General features: G+C 37.6%; 1 protein-coding gene across 1 annotated transcript in view; it reads right to left on the reverse strand.

Annotated features, from left to right (window-relative positions):
• Positions 1–14,322: 14,322 nt before the first annotated feature.
• Positions 14,323–22,470, reverse strand: part of TUNAR (transmembrane neural differentiation associated intracellular calcium regulator) — a gene marked incomplete at both ends in the record, with an annotated part of 38,997 nt that continues 30,849 nt past the window's right edge. The window contains one exon of the mRNA XM_081329144.1: positions 14,323–14,508. Within this exon, the coding sequence (XP_081185270.1) occupies positions 14,323–14,508 (186 nt within the window). The remainder of the gene's footprint in view (positions 14,509–22,470) is intronic.

A 22,470-nucleotide genomic window follows, 5' to 3' on the forward strand; every position in this document is an offset into this window, starting at 1 on the left:
TTACACGAGGCTGGCTCCTAGCAGTTATCAATGCCTCACTGAGTGAAGGGTACTTCCCTGCTGCCTTGAAAGAGGCGGTGGTAAGGCCCCTCCTCAAGAAACCGGCACTGGACCCAGCTGTTTTAAACAACTTCTGTCCTGTCTCCAACCTTCGCTTCCTTGCGAAGGTCGTTGAGAGCGTGGTGGCACGACAGCTCCCTTTGAACCTGGAGGAAGCTGAATATCTAGATCCGTACCAATCGGGTTTCAGACCCAGGCACAGCACGGAGACGGCATTGGTCGCGCTGGTGAATGATCTCTGGCGGGCCCGAGATAGAGGTTATTCCTCTGTCCTGGTCCTATTAGATCTATCAGCGGCTTTTGATACCATCGACCATGGTATCTTACTGTGTCGTCTTGAGGGGCTGGGAGTGGGAGGCACCGTTCTGCGGTGGTTCTCCTCCTACCTCTCGGACCGTTCACAGACGGTGTTGGCAGGAGGGCAGAGGTCAAGCCCTAGGCCTCTCAAATGTGGAGTGCCTCAGGGTTCGGTGCTCTCGCCCCTCCTGTTCAACATCTATATGAAGCCGCTGGGAGAGATCATCCGTAGCTTCGGGGTGAAATATCATCAATATGCTGATGATACCCAGCTATTCATCTCCACCCCGAACCAACCCAGTGATGCCCTCGATGTGATGTCCCGTTGCCTGGAAGCGGTACAGATTTGGATGGGAGAAAACAGGCTTCGACTCAACCCGGCCAAGACTGAGTGGCTGTACATACCGTCATCTCGTTTAGTCCAAGAGGTTCCATCTCTGACTATAGGAGGAGAGATGTTACCTCCCATTGATAGAGCACGCAATCTGGGCGTCCTCCTAGATTCACGACTCAGTTTTGAAGATCATATTGGAGCCGTGGCTAGGGGGGCATTTGCACAGATTCGTCTTATATACCAATTGCACCCCTTTTTGGACCAAGATGCCCTACGTACAGTCACCCATGCACTCGTTACCTCCCGTATTGATTACTGTAATGCTCTCTACATGGGGCTGCCCTTGAAGACCACCCGGAGGCTTCAGCTGGTGCAGAATGCAGCTGCACGGGTTGTGATGGGAGCTCCCCGATACTCCCATATTGCACCCCTCCTGCGTGAGCTGCATTGGCTACCAGTTGCCCTCTGGGTGAGATTTAAGGTGCTGGTACTTACCTTTAAAGCCCTACATGGCTTAGGTCCGGGATACTTGCAGGACCATCTGCTGCCGGGAACAAATTCCCATCGTCCAGTACGCTCACACAGAGAAGGCCTCCTCAGGGTACCGTCAGCTAGGCAATGTCGGCTGGCGACCCCCAGGGGGAGGGCCTTCTCTGTGGGAGCGCCAGCCCTATGGAATCAGCTCCCCCCTGAGCTTCGGATGGCCCAAAACCTCCAATCCTTTCACCGCGGCCTCAAAACACTCCTGTTCCACCAGGCTGACCTGGACTGACAGGCATTTTAATTAATTTATATTTAGTATTTTTAATTTATTTTTTAAATTCTCTAATTTTAATTTATTGCACAGATGTTCTCAATTTTATTTTTATCTTGATTTCTGTACTTATTATATGTTTTGTTGTTAGCCGCCCTGAGTCCTTCGGGAGATAGGGCGGGATATAAATCCCATCAATAAATAAATAAATAATATATATATATATATATATATATATATATATATATATATATATATATATATATATATATATATATATATATATATATATATATATATATATATATATATATATATATATATATATATATATATATATATATATATATATATATATATATATATATATATATTCGATAGTCTCTGAAGAGTAAATTACTGACAAACTTTGTATGTTTTTTTTTGACAAATAAATAAAGTGACAATGGAAGACTCTTCCCTCCCCCCATTCTTTATTCATATGTTTTTTTTTCATTCAAAATAAGTGGGGAAATTTGCAACATTATCTAATTTGGCCTTTAAAATCATTTACCTGACCATGCTAAATTCAGAGAGCCGTCACCAAACAGTGCATATTAGCACTGGGAAGCTTTTTCTGTATGAAGGAGCCAGCCTGCCCTCCCTTGCTTATCTGCTTGTGGGGCTATAACTGTAATACTAGTCCATTCAGTGTGTGACAATACAGCCATCCCATGATGAATGTACCAGTGCTAGTGCTTGTGTGGCGCACAACTACTTTCTTTTGTATTACGTGTGGGAGAATCTGGGCTGGCTAAGATAGCCTTCCTTTGTTACATTGTGCATTTTGCATTGCAGCTTGCTTTGAAGCACAAAATAGCAAACAAAGCCACACAGTCATCAGATTGTATCCTTTGATAGCTCCCCCATAGCAAAGTGCTTTTTCAACTTTAAACTTCTTATCACCCCACTGAGAAAAAGATGCATTCTTATCCAAAGTGAAGCGAGGTTAACTGTCTTTCCCTTGGCATGCTGGCAACAAAAGGTAAACACAAACTAAACTATAATATTTTTGTTATCGCTTCTCAGCTCTAAAATGGAACCAAAGTTTGTACCTGTCATAGGGACATGTTCCAAAACAATTAATTGTCCCAAATTAGCAGAATATTTTCCATGGATATGAACTTTGACAAATTGAAATGTTATCTGGAAGTAACCTTAGGAGACCAGGTGAAAAGATGCTGCCTAGGCAACAATCAAACAAGAGACACCATAGCCTGTAGTGCAAACTGGGTGGATCAAGAGGTCCACAAGGGAACCTCCCAAAGTTATTGGGCTGTAAAGCTGATGGCAGGAGAATTGCACTTTCAAACTTGCAAGTTTCAGGTTTACAACAACACATTGACAATAGCTTATCTTATCTAACAATAGCTCATCTGCTTGTGTTTCCTGTCTGGTCAACCTGGTAAAGCTGACAACAACACACCTGCTTTATAATTAGGAGACAGAATAAGAGAACTGGAACTCATTCACACGTCCATATTGAGGTGCTTTATTTCTGGCTAGGAGATGCTGGTGGTGTTCCTATCTGCACAGAAAATAACATGAATTACTTTCAGGGCAGTTGGGGGTTCTCCAAAAAGCAGCTCCAATTGAAGAAAACTCCTACACTTCCTCCCCCCCTCCCCCCACAACAGGGAGATCCACATTAAGCCCTGATTTAAAGCACAACACTGAAAATGCCATGTCCTGATTAACTTTGAATTAACTGTCTTTTGCTATTTGGATATTTGTTTTCAGAAACTGTCTCCCCATCAGTGACAGGAGCAAAACAGTGAAAGAAGGCACTTTTAGTCCACAAAAATGCAAAGGGGAGGTCTGTTTTACATCTTTATAAGTGTGGCTGCCTTGTGTCAAGCACCAGAGACATCAGGAAGTCCAGACAGTTCAAATGGGTGTAAAGATTTATTGTAAGCTTGAGCTCTCTACAAGAATCTGAACTACTAATGGCCAAGGGAAATTAGCAGGAGATAAGAGTAGAAGGCATTCAAGGTGGGCTGAAGTTAGATCACTGTGAGCACTAAGGGACCGATGACGTCAGCAACCTGAAGCAGTGAAAGAGCCACTTGGAACCGGTTCCCTCACAAAAGCAAAAACTGGGAGCCGCAAAAAATGTGTGCGCATGCGTGTACATGCGCACATGTACAGAACAGGGTTTGACTGAAGAGTGGAGCCAAGGCGAGATATGCACCTACCCTGCATATTTGAATTGATTGGTTGAACTTTTTTAGTCCCACTTTTTTTTTTGGACTGCACATGGCAGAGGACTGGGAGCCACAGGAGACGGCTGAAGGAGCTGCATGCGGCTCCGGAGCCGTGGGTTGCAGACCTGTGTCCTATACCTTGAAGACCTATTATATGGACAAAAAAAAATTACAGGTAGCTTTGTTTGTTCTCTTCCCCACAATTCCCCACAATTCTGCTGGCAGAATTCTACTTCTTGACAATTGGGCAAAAACCTATATATCCCTTTCTTTGCCCCCATGCTTGTGACCTCTGCTTTGGAGCAAGCAAACACAGCATCTGGAAAGCCATAGAGCTTGACTGGAGCTCATATTCTTCTCACAGCTTTTCTCTATGAGCCAGAATTGATTGCCAAACATCTGAGTCAACACAGTTTGCATTTCTGTCATGGATGCTGTTTATTTGCACCAACTCTTTGGGAAACAGAGGTCTCCAAAGTACTTAAGAAGGGATTTTTGGGAAATCCTTTCATTTTCTTTTTTTAAAAATTTATTACACATTTTTTAAAACAGAAGACAAAAACATTTGTTTATATTTATAAACAAAAATAAAGTAAGAAGGAAAGAAAAAGGAATAAAGAAAACAGAAAGCTCAAAGTTCAAGAGAGGAAAAAAATAAAAGAAAAAGAAAAAAGAAAGAAAAAAGATATAAAGAAGTGGATTCCAATCTTCTTTACTGTCATTATAAATACAATTATAAATTTACCTCTTTTTAATGGTTATAACATGCCCCTCTTCTTTCTATAGTCTATTGTGTTTAATCATCAAAACCATAAATCAATGATTAAGTTTTCCACAAAAAGTCCATAAGGGGCTTCCAGTCAGCAGTAAACATAGATATTGTTTTTTCTCTAATCAAAGAACTCAACATAGGAGGAACTGCTGAATCTTTCCATTGTTGTGCATACAAAAAACAAAATTCCATGCCTTTTTTCACCTGTTTGTCTATAAGTCCCAATAGAAAGATCTCTGACCTCAATTGTAGATTAATCTGCAAAATGCTTTGATTCAGTGTATGTATTTGAATCCAAAATTTTCTAGCTTTCTTACACGTCTACCACACATGATAAAATGTCCCTTCAAATACACCACATGAATTTGAAGCACCTATATACATTCTAAACAATGTCTCTGGTTGACATACTGTACCAATCATTTTGTAAAAATTCTCTTTAAAATTGTATCATAGTACAAATTCAGTCCTTTCAGCCACATATTTTCCCATTGTTCCATCTGTAATTATAAACAACATTTGAACCCTCCTTATCCTATATTTTTTCACTTGTTCATTTTCTGTTTCACATTTCAGTAGAGGTTTATATATTATATATTAACAACTACATGTTCATCTTTTCTACATAATTCCATTCCAAACTCAGTCTTAAATTTCAAAACCATGAAAGCCTTTCTCTACTTTAAATCTTTTTAATAATTATGAATAAGAAAACCATTGGTAGTTATGCCCCTCTGCCCACCAGTTCTTCCTTTGATTTAATTTTGTATCCCCCTTAAGAAAATTCTAGAATCTCATGATAACTTAGCCATTTTGCTTTATACCAGTTAGAATAATAATGATGAAATGCTTTTTGTACCCATTAATACAGTATCTCCCTCTTGTAGCTTCAATATCATTTTCTTTTCTTTTCATAATTCATATGGCAATCATTTCCCTTGTTTGTTTGCAACTTCAAATGTTTTTGCTTGACATGGTTCATTTTTATTTCCATTTTTCTTACTGTCAGCATAGACAACTGTTGTAAAAGCTTAATTTATTGAGAAATACTTATCTTCTCTGGAAATGTCTTTAATCTTTTCTCTTTCAAAATCTTTCTCTTTAGCATCTTCTCTTGACTCTTCTTTTTGAGTTCACTTTTATATTGTATAAATTGTATTATATAAAATAACTTTTAATAAATGCTGTACTTGAGTTCCAAACAATTCTTAAACTTTATTTAAATTATTTTTAAAAAGTATTTTAATTTCTTTTTACATTATTTACTATTGCTTCTTTCTGTAACAACATTTCCTTTAGTCTCTGAAAGAACTAGATTTTCTTCTATAAACCAAATCTACAAAATTATGATCTGAAATATTTTTGGTAATCTCTTTTTTAGAAATCTCAGTAGCCAAATTCTTCAAAGCCCATATTATGTCTATTTTTGAAAAGGAACTGTGTCTTTCAGAAAAGTAGGTGTACTCTCTTGAATTTCCATTTGCTCATCTTTATATGTCTGTAATCCATAAACTGTCCATCAAATTAAAAAAAGCATTTCTTATTTTCGCAAATCTTCTATTTATTCTGTATACCTTATTTATTTCTGCTTCTATACTCTTCTCATCCCAAGCCATATAATTTGCCAAAGCTTTAACAACTGTTTCTGTAATATCTTCACCAGAATCTCATGGAATTGCTCTAAATCTCAAACAAAAATTCCTTCTTTTTCAATCCTAGTGGTGACAAATTATCTATTTCTCTGTCCATAACTTCTGTCTTACTCTCCAAAATTTCCACTTTATCAACAATTTGTTTCTCCCCCTCCCTCTGTTTTGTCTTCCTGTCTCCTTAATGCTTTCATCTCAAATGGCACACTGTACTTATAATCAGCATCACAGTCTAGCTCACATTATCTTTACTTTTTGTTTTGTAAAATCCACCAAATGTCTGCATTCTTTAAAATAAACAGAAAACATTCCCACAAAGGTCAGGTTCATTTCTCTATTTTAATTCCAATAGAAAGCATTTTTTTTAAAAAAGTTTCAGAATAATTATCACCTTTATCCATTTTAAACTTCTTCCATCTACTTCTTAAGCTTTTTGCCCCAAATTTAAACCTTTAAACCTTTTTTTCCTTTCACTTACCAAGTGGAAATCTTTTATCCTTCTGCTCAGAAAAATATCTCTTTAGCTGTAATTTAATTGCATTCAAAAGCTTTTAAGAAAGGAACATTTGTGTGAACCTTGCATTGATATAGGTTGCACTACATCTGTAAAATTGACTGAAATCCTTCAATTCTCAGCCACTCAACTCACAAGTCAACTACAAAAACTGCAGTTCCTGCAGTCTTCTCATGAGTGGCTTTTGGCTTGAGCACAAGTGGGTGATCTCACAATCTCTTCTTTATCCTAAAATACTGTGCTGGCCTGAATTTGCCATCTGGTCACTGATCTCTGCCACAATGCCATCACTGCTCCTTCAGGGATGTATAGTCAGCTATAGATTCTCACCTGGAAGCCAAATTTTAGGATGTCCTTTCAAAGTAGTTTCTGAAGGCAGGGAAGCAGTATGATTCCTAGTTTGACACAATTTTATGCCAGATGACAGAGTACTGTACAGTACATTATAGGCATGGTTTCTCCAATAATGAAATATACCAATGGGAATATTACCAAAGAAAATAGTTGCTCAGAGAGGTTATGCAGTGTTCCTCAGTCAAAACAGAAAATAAAAGCTAGTAAACAAATAGAAGGGAAAAGTCCTCTAGCAGGTCAGTTAGAGCCCTTCAGCTTAACAGCCAATCTTTTCATAGGTTTTTCTCTATTTTCACATGAAAAGCTCCTAATTCTGGCCAGGTCACCTTGACCTCCCTTCACCTTGTCTCAGCAGTGGGCTGACAATAACATGGAGGCTCTGCTTTGAAAATTAATACTCTCAAAATACTTTGTGCTCTTGAATTGGAGTAAGGGTCATGTACAGAAGAACATGTTCAGAACCTCATCCATTAACTGGAATAGGGGGATTTTTCTATTTTCCTTGACTTGACACAAGGAATAAAGTTGAAATGTGTTCTTTCTTGGTAGAAGCTTTTAACTCTTGTTCTATGCTTCATTTAGGGCTCTCAAACTCAGACAGTCATGAGAAGAAAGTAAATAGATACAGACAGGGCCAATTCTTCTGTTTGCAGAGTTTTGTAGCACACATGTGATAGCCCTATTTCAGGCTCAACAGTACATGTCAAAGTGTAAAGCCCTTCACAGTGTGGCATGATCAAGAAGCAACTAATACAAAGAATTTGATGAGGTGTGTTTTAATGTAAAAATGGTAGAGTACAGAATTTTGGAAACTGTAGTAGGATTCTTTGGTATTCATTTATTAGTAAATTCATTAAGGCAGCAAGTGTTTGAACATTTTAATAATCTTCTTCCCAAGGTTTTTGCAGGCCAGACTCAACTCTACTTGAGATAAGTACTATGAATTTATCTTCATTCTACCTTCCATAACTGATAGGCAAATGTTGTTATTTGATGTTTTAAAGCTATTGTAGGATGTAAGCTACTACTACTACTATTATTATTATGGTTAATCTTCAATTCTGGGACTGGTAAAATCTTAACAGTTCAAGTCCTAACCAAGGATCTAAGAGCTGTTAAGGTAGCATCTAAGTATATAGACAGTTCTGAGTAGGATGTTTTTTTTTTGCAAAGTCAGGATATTCAAGTCTAATAAGTTCAAAAAGTCCATGTATCTAGGCAGCCCAAGGGCACATTATTATTGGTACAACCATTGATTTCTTCCTCCATAATCACTCAACTTTAATTTGCAAATCACGACATTTTATTATTTTTTCTAGCTCTTTCTCCACAATTCTTGCATTGGTATTGCAATATCAATGAACCAGGCTTTTTTCTTTTCCACAAAAGTGATGTCATGCATGTTGTGGGCCAGGTGTCTGTTTGTATCCAAAAGTCCCAATTAAATCTATTGGCTACATAATTCTAGTGGACTCTTTAATGGTATGATTAATTATTAACAATAGTAAGTTACTTAAAATAGTATATATTCTATTGCATTATTTTAGAATAATAAATACTGTTAGAATTATGGACTTTGTCAATCCAGTTTTGGGGCCTCAAGGATTTATTTCCTTTGCGCAGGTTTTTAGCATATATGGGCATCACCAAGAAACCAGGAATATCACGGTCAGGAGATATATTTCAAATTACTGTATATACTCAGGTATAATTCCATTTGCTGACCCTCAAATTTTTAACAAAAACATGACAAATGTGCCACCCACAGATACATTATTAAAATTAAAATATGAAAAATGAGGGTTTACTTATTTGCAGATGGGGTTATACATGAGTACAGACAGGACATATCGGTTCTTTTAAAAACCTGAGGGAAGAACACACAAACACACACACACACACACACATACGTGTGTGTGTTAAATGTTTGTTAAGCATTCAGAATACACAAATCTTATTTCCTGTTTCAGCCTAGCCCAAGGCCATCTACAGGCAGTAGCCACAGCAGTGGCAGCTCATATTTGTGTAATTTTTTTTTTTGGCTTGCTAGCAAAGAATAAAGGGAGACCGATATGATCATTTCAAACTTATTTGTTCTCATCAGTCAGCCATACCCTTCTGAGATTCAAACCTGGGCCGACTGCATCTTAAGCAGTTGTTTTAACCCCTAGGCCACAGGCTCTCTCTCTCTCTCTCTGTTAGCTGAGAAGCAAGGAAGATATGTGTTAAATGTTTGTTAAGCATTCAGAATACACTTGCTTAGTCCCAGACACGGGACAAATCTTATTTCCTGTTTCAGCCTAGTCTCCCTTTATTCTTTGTTAGCAAGCAAAAAAAATATTACACACACACACACAGACACACACACACACACACACACACACACATATATATATTTAGGTAATCTAAATAGTGAACAAGCATTTAACACATATCTCCCTTGCTTCTCAACTAACAAAGCGAGATAGAGCTTGTGGCCTAGAGGTTAAAACAACTGCCTAATGTGCAATCAGTCCAGGTTCGAATCTCAGAAGGGTATGGCTGACTGATGAAAACAAATAAGTTTGAAATGCATATCAGTCTCCCTTTAATTCTTTGTTAGCAATCTAAAATTTACACAAATATGAGCTGTCACCGGTGTGACTACTGCCTGTCGATGGCCTTCAGGTTAGGCTGACACAGAAAATAAAGATTTGTCCCATGTTTGGGGCATTTTATATATATATCATACAGTTTTCAGGATACTGTAATATATATATTGCAGTATTATTGCCTTTACTTTCCAGAGAGATAGGGAGGGTGTTTTCTCCACCCACATTCCTTCTGTGAGCTGAAATATCTCTTGTCTAGCCTGCAACTCTACCTCCTGTTTCCCATTACAGCAGGGGCGTCAAACTCAATTTCATTGAGGGCCACATCAGCATTGCGGTTGCCCTCAGGGGGCCAGGTGGATGTGGCCAGGGTGGGCGTGGCCTACTGGGTGGGCGTGGCTAGAGTGCGTATGGCCTACTGGGTGGGCATGGCCAGCTCTACATTGTTCGCATCAAGGGTGCCTATGGGGGCCTGGGCAGGAGTGGGACAGATCTGAGGGTCTCTGGCAGGAGGAGGGTCTCTGGGCCAGGGCCAAGGCAGTGGGGGGCGTTCCCTCACTGTTTCCAGGATGGCTTCGCGGGCCGCATGAAACCACTTCGCGGGCCGGATCCAGCCCCCGGGCCTTGTGTTTGACATGTCTGCATTACAGTATCCTGAAAACTGTATGATAATTATCAGAAATTAGCATGATTTGAAAGTATTGGACAATGTTCTGTTTTTTGTTGTAACTATTTCAATGGATTAAGGGAAAGCCATAGATACACTATATCTTGATTTCAATAAAACATTTCCAAGAGTACTCGATGCCATTTTGATTAGTAACTTAATTAAATGCTGGATAGATGGTCTAGGACTAGGATTTTAGCAAGTTAATGGCATGGCAACTCAATAATTTCAATGGTTCCTTATCAAGTTAAAGAACAGAATTGAATGAATGGGCTGCCACAAAGTTGAGTTTACTCTTCAGTGTTTTTATTAAAGATTTGGATAGAGTGATGAAAGAAATTGTTATCAGATTTGTGCATGACACAAAACTGATTATGATATATACTGAACTCAAAATGTTCTTGATGGAGTGAAGTTATATTCTGAATATCACAGGATGAAATTTAATAGATACAAATTCAAAGTTCATCCCTTAGGAAAAAAAACAATTAAATGAACCGGAAAAATGTGGAGAATACATGTCAACAGCATATAAATATGAATCAGAACTGTGATGTAGTTGCAAAAAGAGCAAATGTCATTTAGGTATTATCAACAAAATATAGATTCACAATCAAAGGAAGTAATCATTTCACTGCATTCTGCGTTGGTCAGCTTCAGACTATTACATCCTATTCTGGGCATCACATTTGCAGAATGATTCAAAGAAACTGGAATAAGTTCAGAAGTGAGAATAATCAGGGGACTATAAACTATTATGAAGAGAGGTTGAAGGAGCTAGATATAAGTAACCCTGAGAAAACTAAGGAGTTTTCTTTCAAAGGCTGAAATGATGCCCCACAGATGAAAGGGAAACCATGCCCTCTATTATTTGAATGCAGAGGATGGATAATAAATTTAGGTTAGGAAGGCAGATTCAAATATTATGTTTTAATATTTTGTTTTAATATCAAACAGATCATGCCAGAGAAATCTTATTACATTCTTTGACCAAGTGACAAAATTAGTGGACCAGAGGAATGCTGTAGATATAATTTACTTGGACTTCAGTAAGGCATTTGATAAAGTAGATCACAACCTACTACTTGATACGATAGAAAAATGTGGGTTAGATAGCATCACCACCAGATGGATTCGTAGCTGGCTGACAGGCCGTACTCAGCGTGTGGTCCTCAATGGAACCGCATCTACATGGAAGGAAGTGTGTGGTGGGGTGCCCCAGGGCTGTGTTCTGGGCCCAGTGCTCTTCAATATCTTCATTAATGATTTGGATGAGGGGATAGATGGGGAACTCATCAAATTTCAGACGACACCAAGCTGGCAGGAATAGCCAATACTCCAGAAGATAGGCTTAAGATACAGAAGGATCTGGACAGACTCGAACCCTGGGCATTATCTAACAAAATGAAATTCAATGGTGAAAAAAGTAAGGTTCTACACTTAGGCAGGAAAAATCAAATGCATAGGTATAGTATAGGTGGTACCTTGCTCAATAGTAGTAACTGTGAGAGGGATCTCGGAGTCTTAGTAGACAATCACTTCAATATGAGCCAGCAGTGTGCTGCAGCTGCCAAAAAAGCCAACACAGTGCTAGGCTGCATTAACAGAGGGATAGAATCAAGATCAAGTGAAGTACTAATACCACTTTACAATGCTTTGGTAAGGCCAGACCTGGAATACTGCATCCAGTTTTGGTCACCACGATGTAAAAAAAGATGTCAAGACTCTAGAAAGGGTACAGAGAAGAGCAACAAAGATGATTAGGGGGCTGGAGGCTAAAACATATAGGGAACGGTTGCTGGAATTGGGTATGTGTAGTTTAACGAAGAGAAGGGTGAGGGGTGACATGATAGCAGTGTTCCAATATCTCAGGGGCTGCCACAAAGAAGAAGGAGTCAAGCTATTCTCCAAAGCACCTGAAAGCAGGACAAGAAGCAACGGATGGAAACTAGTCAAGGAGAGAAGCAACCTAGAACTAAGGAGAAACTTCCTGACAGTTAGAACAATTAACCAGTGGAACAACCTGCCTCCAGAGGTGGTGAATGCTCCAACACTGGAGGTTTTTAAGAAGAGACTGGACAGCCATTTGCCTGAAATGGTATAAGGTTTCCTGCCTGAGCAGGGGGTTGGACTAGATGACCTCCAAGGTCCCTTCCAACTTTATTATTATTATTATTATTATTATTATTATTATTATTATTATTATTATTATTATTATTATTATGTTTGACAGAGGATCCTATTAATAAGGGTCACGGTGTTTTCTTGCTCATTAAATTTGTTCAAGCAATGGATAGAGACCCATCTGCTGGGATGTTGAATAAGCAGGTGATATAATCAGCAGTGTTTTCAAGATGAGGTCAAAATAGGCAAGAGGAGGATGTGGTGTTCAGATCCAAACCCAACCCCTTTTGAATGTGCAGGTTATCAGCACCCAGAAAAACAGTAAGCACAATTGGAGCACAATTCCACAGCTAACATATTTCTTATCTGATTTCCGTACTCTGTGGACATCATCGGCTAGGGCTCAGTAATATAAATTTGCTATTTCAAATGTATAGTTATATGGGTTTCATCTGACTAAAAATGACCATGATAACAAAAAGCTCTAGTTTACAGACTTACTGTAGATAGCAAAGGTTGGGAAATTTGTCCTTTTCAGTCTCTGAAAAGCTATGATCATTTGGAAACAATAGTACTGAAAAAAGATTCTGAGATGAAAACAACTGAAAAGATTGGACAGAATTTCTTCCTAATTTCTCACCATTAGTTATGCTGGTGAAGGTTGATGAGAACTGAACTTCAACAATCTGTGAATGCTCAACTGACCCTCTCAAACGAACAAGGGCTTTGCATAATGGGCCCAAAATATGATAATTTGAACGTGGTCATTTTCCTCAAGTGAGAATTCTGATCTGTTCTAGGGTCCGTTTGTTTCCTTGGCTACCATTTTATTTATTTATTTATTTATTTATAAAATTTCTAGATTGCCCATTTTACCTGAAGGTAACTCTGGGTGGCTTACAGTCATGAAAAAAACCTATATAAAACTAAAAATATAAATAAAAACATAAATATGTTAGTACAAAATCCATGGTATTGTCAGGAATCCTCTCCTATGCTAAAGTTTAAAGATATCAATATGCTTTCCATTTTTTTGCTTCCTTGGAATGCCACAGGGAACATCACTGCTTGCGCAGTTCTGATCTTTGTACGTATGTATAGGCCCACCATGGCATCTGAATATCTTCTGCCAGGCCTTCATGGCTACTCAATAGAATGCTAATCTACAGCATATTAAATTAATTTTTCACTGTGCTCCTTGACTTCCATAAACATTAGATAAGGACATTACAACGTGCAGTTTTGAAAGATGTGTGGTGGAAGGGATGGCAGTTATTTCATGGGAGAGATTTAGGTTGATCAAATAATGTAAGCATGGCCAAAGAGTTTACTTCATGCTAAAAATATAGCACATTTATTAAAAATATATATTTATAAACATTAGTATGAATGGATACCGATGACAAGATAATAAGATAAAATGAAAAAGAAGTGATGCTACTTACTTTGTTCAAAGTTTTATCTTTTGTTTGCTTAGGTAACTCATCAGAATCCATTTTTCCCTCCTTGTTTCTCATTTATGACTACACTGTGCAAGTTCACTTGAAGCTAAAAAGCCCACTTGCCACAACCTAACTTGAACCCCAAAGAAATGTTAAGACCTAATGAAATATGAAAGAAAGCTATCTAGCTATCCTTGGTACACATTTTGACATAGAAATGCTATACATTTGTCACTATTATCATAGTGTCCAGTCTTTGGCTGAATTGAAATGCTGTTTCCCAAATCAGATATTTACATATTTGCAGCCATTTCTCTAGAATGAATGAAAACAGAGAAAGAGAAAAAAGTAACTTTCCTTGTAACTACAGGGAGCAAAAACCTGGCCCAGTTAATATGTGTCAGCCTCCACCATTTGCAAGCAATCCTTTAGCGACCATTTCATATACTAAAGAGTCAGTTCTCATTAAGCAGTTCGCCAGGGTCTCTTCTCAGATGTCATCGGCGGGTTGCCTCAGCAACTCACAATGTTGTATAGATGTACACAAAAATGATTACAATAAGGTTTAGAATTGTCCCGATAATCCCCAGCAAAGCGAGAATGGATTCTTCCTTGCTCTCCTTCTCTTGATTTCCATTTTCTTCTTCATTTCCATTAGTAATTACCATCTTGTTTGCCAGTTTCTCAAACGTTCTTCTCAGAGTAACCTACAGTTTAAAGAAAGAGAGTGAAGGCTAATTGACCATTTGCAATCAGAATTTACGATAGGATTACAACACATTTCCCCACCCTGGTGCTTTCCAGACAAACTAGGATCAAACTTTCAGTTCTGACTATCTTCTGCACCCAGAATAAAAGTATTACTTACTGCTCATCTGAGTAAGCAACAAACTGTTCTTGCTATAGATTAGACCTAAATGCATGGAGGAGGCAGAAATTATACTCAGGGATGCTTGAAACAGAAGAGAAGCTCAGGTTATCTGCCCCTGTTTTAAATATGAATACTAAGCCCTTTGAGTGAAAGCTCAGTTGAAACCTCAGTCACCTCTGGTCAGATAACTGAACTGCTATTTTTTATATCAGCTGCCATTTCCAAATGCTTATCAAATCCAGCTCTACTTTTTAATTTCAAAAATGTGTACCCTATAAAACACTAATGGAATAGGTGGCGGATACCTCCTAAAAACAAACAATCTTGGAGGCTTGTTCTCCCACTATAGAGGCTTGCCTTCAGCAAAGAAAAAAATGGGTTAATCATTGTTTGGCTTATTTCTTCTGTTAGACTTGCAAGCTAATTGTTTTTAAAATGGTTTGTCCTCTTTTTGCATAGTTATAGATATCAGAATGATACTGAGTAATCAAGACAATACCAGAACAATTGATGCCCATAAAAAGAGGAAAGTGTTCAGTTGTGTGGCTGTAGCTGGCATATTACGTTTTTAAATCTCCTTGAAGACATCACTCCATGGATACATTGGTCCAGGGATGATAGATACAAAGAAAAACTTTTTACAGGAAAAAAATTAAAATAGAAGCTTCAGAAAGAGACAAACAATAAATAGGAAGTCAAATCCACAAGCCAAACAGCTAGACTTTGCAAACAGGAAAAGTTCCTGGGGACTTTCAGGAAATAACCCACTATTCTGTTAGCATCTCCCTAGAGAAGCACATTGTTAATCGAGATAGTCTACCTTCTCAGAACCATACTTTATAAAACAGGGTTACAAATTCTTGTCTCAGAGCCCATAGATAGAACCATGGATGTAGCTTGTGAGGCAATGTTGTCACGAGCGTTGTCAATATTAGGTCTAAGCAAACTGGCTAGGATTTGTTTCAATGAGATGCTTTGTCTTATGGAGATTCATCATTGCATAATCAACAAAGGATGAGGTATAACCCATATTCCTCAATAACTGATTTTGCTTCAGTGTTGGAAGCATCTACACAAAGGGAGTGCATATACAGAACTCTGTTAGACAAAAAGGTGGGACAGACATGATTATTCTTTAGACAGTATTTTCTGACCAAAATTTTCAGAGCTGTAAACTTGGAAAAAAAATAGTTTCTCATTTATGCCCACTGAGAGGCAGAGACATAAAAAACATAAGAAACTGAAACTACAATCAAAACTATAAAATAAAAGATAGCTGAACAAACAACAAACACAACGAAAGCAAAACTCATAAAATGCCTTTAAAAGGTAAAGGTAAAGGTTCCCCTGCACATGCATGCTAGTCGTTTCCAACTCTAGGGGCCGGTGCTCATCTCCGTTTCAAAGCCGAAGAGCCAGCGCTTGTCCGAGGATGTCTCCGTGGTCATGTGGCCGGCATGACTAGATGCCAAAGGCGCACAGAATGCTGTTACCTTCCCACCGTAGTGGTCCCTTTTTTTCTACTTGCATTTTTACGTGCTTTCGAACTGCTAGGTTGGCAGAAGCTGGGACGAGAAACAGGTGCTCATTTAAAAAGAAGTGGAATTGCAGCTCTTTGGATATCTTGGAGGATGCAGTTCCAGAGGGCAGATGCCATGACAGAGAAGGCATGCCTCCTCAGTCCAATCAACAGCTGCTGCTTGATAGATGGGACTCAAATCATGTGAACTCTGTTAAATCTTACAGGATGGGTACATACTACAGGAGAAAGGGGACACCTAAGAAAGGCTGTTAACAGCAGATGCAATAAGGGCAGAATAAGCATGCTTTGCACAGCAAAAAACTGCATAGGAGCAATCCAATCTAAGGTCAGATTAACCTGGTCATTCCAGGTGGAAACTAAGTTGAACTGTCCAATTAACCCCAACTGGGGGGGCCGCACGAAGGGAATCAACAAATTGCTTCTGAAACTCAGCAGACTTCTGAGCCAATAGGTCCTATCTTACCAGCAAGTCAAAAAGCAATTGATTGTCTGACAATGACCAAAGGACTGTTGTTGATGTCGTCCATCTTTAAACTGCATTTCAGTTGTCTTAGTAGATCTAGTTAGTATATGTGAATCAGGTCCCTGATGATCTGGGAAATGTTGATAGTCACAGTGATAGTCAGGAATTCCTAAACAGAGTCAGACCCAAAGGGCAGGTCGAACTCCTCCAGAATTAACAGTTCATTACCAACCAACTCCTTGACATAAAACACAGGCTGACACACAGATGGGCATAATAGCAACCAGTCTTATCTGCTCCTTCAAACCCAGCAATTGACTTACTATCTGCACAGTAACTCTGAAAATCATTAAATCCTCTCAGGTGACAAATGTCACACACCATCATCCTAAGGAAATGGCTAGTGCCATACTTGAAACTCCGGTCGACAATCTCAGAAGGAAACAGTGCTTTTTCAGTGTTTTCCAAGAAGGAATCCCCCAGTGTTTCCGAGTGCCCTTTCAGAGGCACTGCCATGCAGTTAGTAAGACAGATGAAAAGAGTCTTCTATAAACTGATCTGGTGTTTTATCAACAACTGAAGACTAGGACAACTGAGGATCCAGTGACCAAATGCATTTACTGAGAGCTAACAGATGAAATCAGTCTCAAAAATAAGTTTTATCTGCTTCATGAGTGGTCTGCCTCCAGATTCTCATCATTTCTCCCTCTGCTCGTTACAATAATCATTACCTGTTCTTACTCCCACAAACCTTGCCCTACTTCCTAAGTCATAAGCTGTATCTAGCACACATTCAACTCCAAAACTAATCATGTATGCCTGGAAAGTAACTGTGGCAAACCATTCGTTGGACAGAGCATGAATTTCACATCAGAATTACACACACACACACACAAACACACACATGACCATTAACTGATTTTATCTTTTATTATCTATCCTGAATATAAAGTAAAACATGTGACAGTTTGATAAATGGCAAGAAGTCATTGTTTTCAGGAAATTCGTTTGATCACAGTAAAAGGAAGCTTTATCATATAACCAGCAATGGGTATTTGAAATGCAGACATTCAGCCTACATCCCAATGTACTAGGTTAAATATTTATTGTGACACTGTGCTAGGATGCCAGATTTTGTCACAGCAAAATACTTAGCCTCAGCCAGAGAACTAATAATTATTGAAATCAGGACTTGGCTACTTCTTGTAGGTATTTTCTATGTAATTGTTATATTTATTTTATGAAATCATAGAATTAGGATGGTCTTTGGAGGCATCTGGTCCATCTCTTTGCTGTTCACTGTGTAAATCAACCACATTTTGGCGGTCTCCCAAAATAACTAATATAGAAGCAATAGATTCTAGATGTTTCCTAATTATGTCCTAAGTATGTTCACAAGTACATCTGGAACTAAATCAAGTATTGAAAATACCACCCTTGCTAAAGCTGAACTCCACACTGTCAAAGGAATAAAAGTAAATATAATAATATTAGACATATTGCCATGTTTTTTTTAAAAAAATCACAATGAGAACATTCATATACAATACCTGTGCACTAAGAATAAACAAGTACAAGTTTATGCAAAATGAAAAAATGTGTTTTGATTCAAACTCAAAGCAAAGGTTTTCATTCCAAAACTTTTATGCTGGCTATGGCTTAACAGAAACAAAGGTTGAAATATAGTTTGTACTGTCACAAGGAAGAGGGGGTAAACCTATTTTCCAAAGAATCTGAAGGCAAGACAAGAAGCAATGGATGGAAACTAATCAAGGAGAAAAGCAACCTAGAACTAAGGAGAAATTTTCTGACAATTAGAGCAATTAATCAGTAGAACAACTTGCCTCCAGAAGTTGTGAATGCTCCAACACTGGAAGTTTTTAAGAAGAGACTGGGCAACCATTTGTCTGAAATGGTGTAGGGCTTCCTGCTTGAGCAGAGGTTTGGACTAGAAGACCTCCAAGGTCCCTTCCAACTATGTTATTCTGTTTTTAATCTTAGTGAAATCAAAACTTAAAATAGATTGAGATATTTGGGCTGACGGAAACAGTGGAATTCAGAACAAGGGTCTTGGGTTGCAAAATGGCAAAAACTCTTATAGATCCAGTAGCCTTAATATAATCTTTGCTAAATATAAAGCAACCATTCGCCCTAGTTTTATAGGTATTTTAACTGAAAGGAATGTGAGGACAGAGAAGCTAATTCTATATTTTTGATTTGATACACAAACCTTCCAGAAAATCACCTTCCTCAAAGAAGGACATCTTGACAAAACGTAATCATTTCATTTCATTTCATTCTTTCATTTCATTTCATTTCATTTCACTGTTTATTAAATGCAGATAGGAACATGTAACATCTATCACCAACCCAATATTTAAGTTCAATTGAAGATTTATATTTATTTATTGGCAGGGAGGCAGGCAGGAATGCTGCTGTCAAGAAGAGAAATACAAAAATTCCCTTTCGCCTGGCTGTCATTATTTGCATCTTAAGTGTCAATGGCTTTAATATCTTCAGAACTCAGTAGTACATAGAACAAAACAGTTATTATGAATCCTTCATTCAACCTTGCTTTGCAAATTCTTTTAAACTTGAAAAATGACAATAAATAAGCTAAACTAATTTCAGTTAGAGTTTTGCAGCAAATAAATAAACTAAACTAACTTCAGTTAGAGTTTTGCAGCAAAATACACTATCAACTACATACACAGTATACCAAGGTGTGAATAGAGTGCACACTCCTATATTTAAGTCTAGCAGGCAACCAGTGTGTCATATTTTTCATTTTTAATTGTACTCTGAGGTCTCTACAACAAACCTGGTAAAACAGGGTGAAACACAGAGGGTAAGAATGAACACAAAAGTTAAGAATTCTGAAAGAGTCAATCAAATCAAAACAAGCCATCACTATAATATTTGGGAGCTGGGTGGGGGATATGACGGTTTCCTGAGTTACAGCTTATGTTCTTTTTCCTCTTGACTGTGGAGCTTTCAGAGTGCCTTTGAGAATGACACATGGCACAATCACTGCTTATATGAAAGCATCCTGAAACTCATTTTTTTTAAAAAAATCACATTATTGCACAGAATGGTCGTAAGTAACTGATTAAAAAATCAAAGTGCATTATTACTTTCTGCAGTTGTATCATTTGTGTGTGAAATAAGCACAAATGCATACCCTTTAAATGCCACCTGCAATAGTCTTGATACTTTTCTTTTGAAAACTTCTGTTTTCCCCTTGGAATCTTCACAAAAGATTCCCAAGTTTCCAATTCACAGCAGTAATTTACTTTTTAGCTAGAAAGAAAGTGACACAATGAGTGACAAAAAAAATGTCTTCTATTTTCTTCTGGCTGGGCTCTGTGGTTTGCTAGCCAGAGAACAATCTGGGTCTTCATTTTACTGACCTTGAAAGGATGAAAGGCTGAGTCAACCTTGAGCCCCATCAGGATTGAACTCCTGGCAGTGAAAGGGAGAGTTAGCCTGCAATATTGCATTCTAACCACTGTAGCACCACAGCTCTTAGAACCGAAATGTCCAATGCACTTTTATCTGGAATATCCATATTTCAGATCATATCTAAAACCATCCAGTTCTGTTTCGATCTATTTCCAGACCAAACATCTGAAAAATGCATGCTTTGGTTTGGGCAGAGATCGTTTGAAACCCACAGTTTATTTTCTGGAAGGTTTCAAACACCCCCACAGCTTTGCTTTTTGAGCTCTCGGTCTGAGTATGATTCAACCTTTTATTACTTAGAAATTCTCAAATAACACCAAATTAGAATAATTCCTCAGAACAGGTCAACTGATAAAAAGAATTTCCAGGCATCCTTTTTTTAAAGAGAGGGTGGCGTTGGGGGCAGGTGTGAAATAAGAAACATTATAAGGGAACAAAATCAAATTTGTAAGGGAGGGAGGAATATTAATAGCAACCAACCAGAATGAATAACATGAGGGTTGGTAAAGGATGCCTGTGTGGGAAAATTGTCCACGTTCAGAATTGAAGATCTTGGATTTGTGTCAATTTTCACTTCTTCTCTTATATCAGCTCTGTATTTCTTCTTTGTTAATCTGTCAGGCAATAACACACTGCCTCATTACCAAAACTATGAGAAAGGAGGATACCAATTTGAATTGCCCAAATTAATTTGCATGTTGTGATGGACACTGGAAAAAGATTACTATAATTTAGGTAAAAAATAATGCATCTCCCCATCAATACAATTGTGGCTGAGTAAGCTATGTACCTGCCCAGTTTGCTGTCTAGAAACAACTATTAGTTAGCAACTTCAAGCCCCTAACTTCAGCCACAAAACCAACAATGACCTGGGGCAATTCTTTCAAGCTGAGGGTTCTAGTGTTTCACGTCTATAGACAAAAACTTCCAGACTGAGAACTCTACTATCTGCATCAATAATATACTCTGGGAACTATTAAGGAGGGACTGTCCTCACCCTCTTTCTCTCATACAAAACATCTAAGCTTAGAAAAGAGAACTAGACTTATACTGGGTAGTTTTTCAATTGATTTTGTTTGCATTTTAATAAAACTCATAATTCTTGAACTAAAATGTGAATGAAAATGCAATTGTCCTTTAATGTTTTTGCAGTTCTGAAAATGTGGCAATGGAATTATCCAATTTAAAAAGACGTACAAAGCTTTTTTTGTATATTTGGGGAAATTATGTATAAAATGCAAGATATACTAAGCTCATTAATGCAAAAAGTATGTAATAAGTATTAGTAGAGGTCAAACTACCAAATACATGGACAGAAGCCAATATTACTTTAATACCAAGAGAAGATTCAGATTTGACTCAGATAAAGAATTATAGACCAATAGCTCTATTAAATGTGGATTGTAAACTTTTTGCTTCAATAATAGTAGAAAGACTGAAGAGATTTTTGATTCAATTTATACATCTAGACCAAAATGGATTTTTACCAAGAGACAAATAAAGAAGAACCTAAGAATGATTTTAGATACTCTGGATTATTACAAAATGCATCCAGGGAAACAAATGGCATTAATTTTCTTAGAAGCTCAAAAAGCTTTTGATAATGTTAACTGGCAATTTATGCTACAACAATTAAACTACATGGATTTTGGAGAAAAAATTATAAATATAATCAAAACAATTTATCATAGACAAACAGCTAAAGTATTTGTAAATGTAGATTTTACAGAGAATTTTAGTATTGAAAAAGGCACAAGAAAAGAGTGTCCACTATCTCCATGATCATTTATTTTAACTCTGGAAGTGCTGAATAGAAATGTAAGACAGGACCCAGAAATTAAAGGTATGGAGATAAAAGATGAAAAATATAAATTACAAGCATTTCTGTATGATTTGGTATTTATACTAGAAGATCCCTTGGAGAAAAGCCCTAAATTATTGACAAAGATTGAAGAATTTGGAGAAGTAGCAGGATTGAAAATAAACAGAGATAAGACTAAAGTGATAGTAAAAAACCTTTCAGATAAAAAAACCAACTGTCAGAAAAAACAGATCTCCAGATAATTAAGAAAGTTAAATACCTGGGGATATGTTTAACAGCAAGGTGTGCAACATTAAAAGAAGATAATTATCTTAAACTATTAAAACAAATAAAATTAGATTTGGAAAGATGGAAAAATCTACAATTATCAATGTTGGGAAGAATAGTGACAGTAAAAATGAATATTTTACCAAAACTACTTTTTCTATTCCAAACAATACCTATAAAATTAGAGAAACTTTTTTGATGAGTTAAATGCATTGATTTTGAAATTTATCTGGCAAGGGAT

This window comes from Vipera berus, assembly GCF_964194415.1.
Source record: "Vipera berus genome assembly, chromosome: 1".
Lineage (NCBI taxonomy): Eukaryota > Metazoa > Chordata > Lepidosauria > Squamata > Viperidae > Vipera > Vipera berus.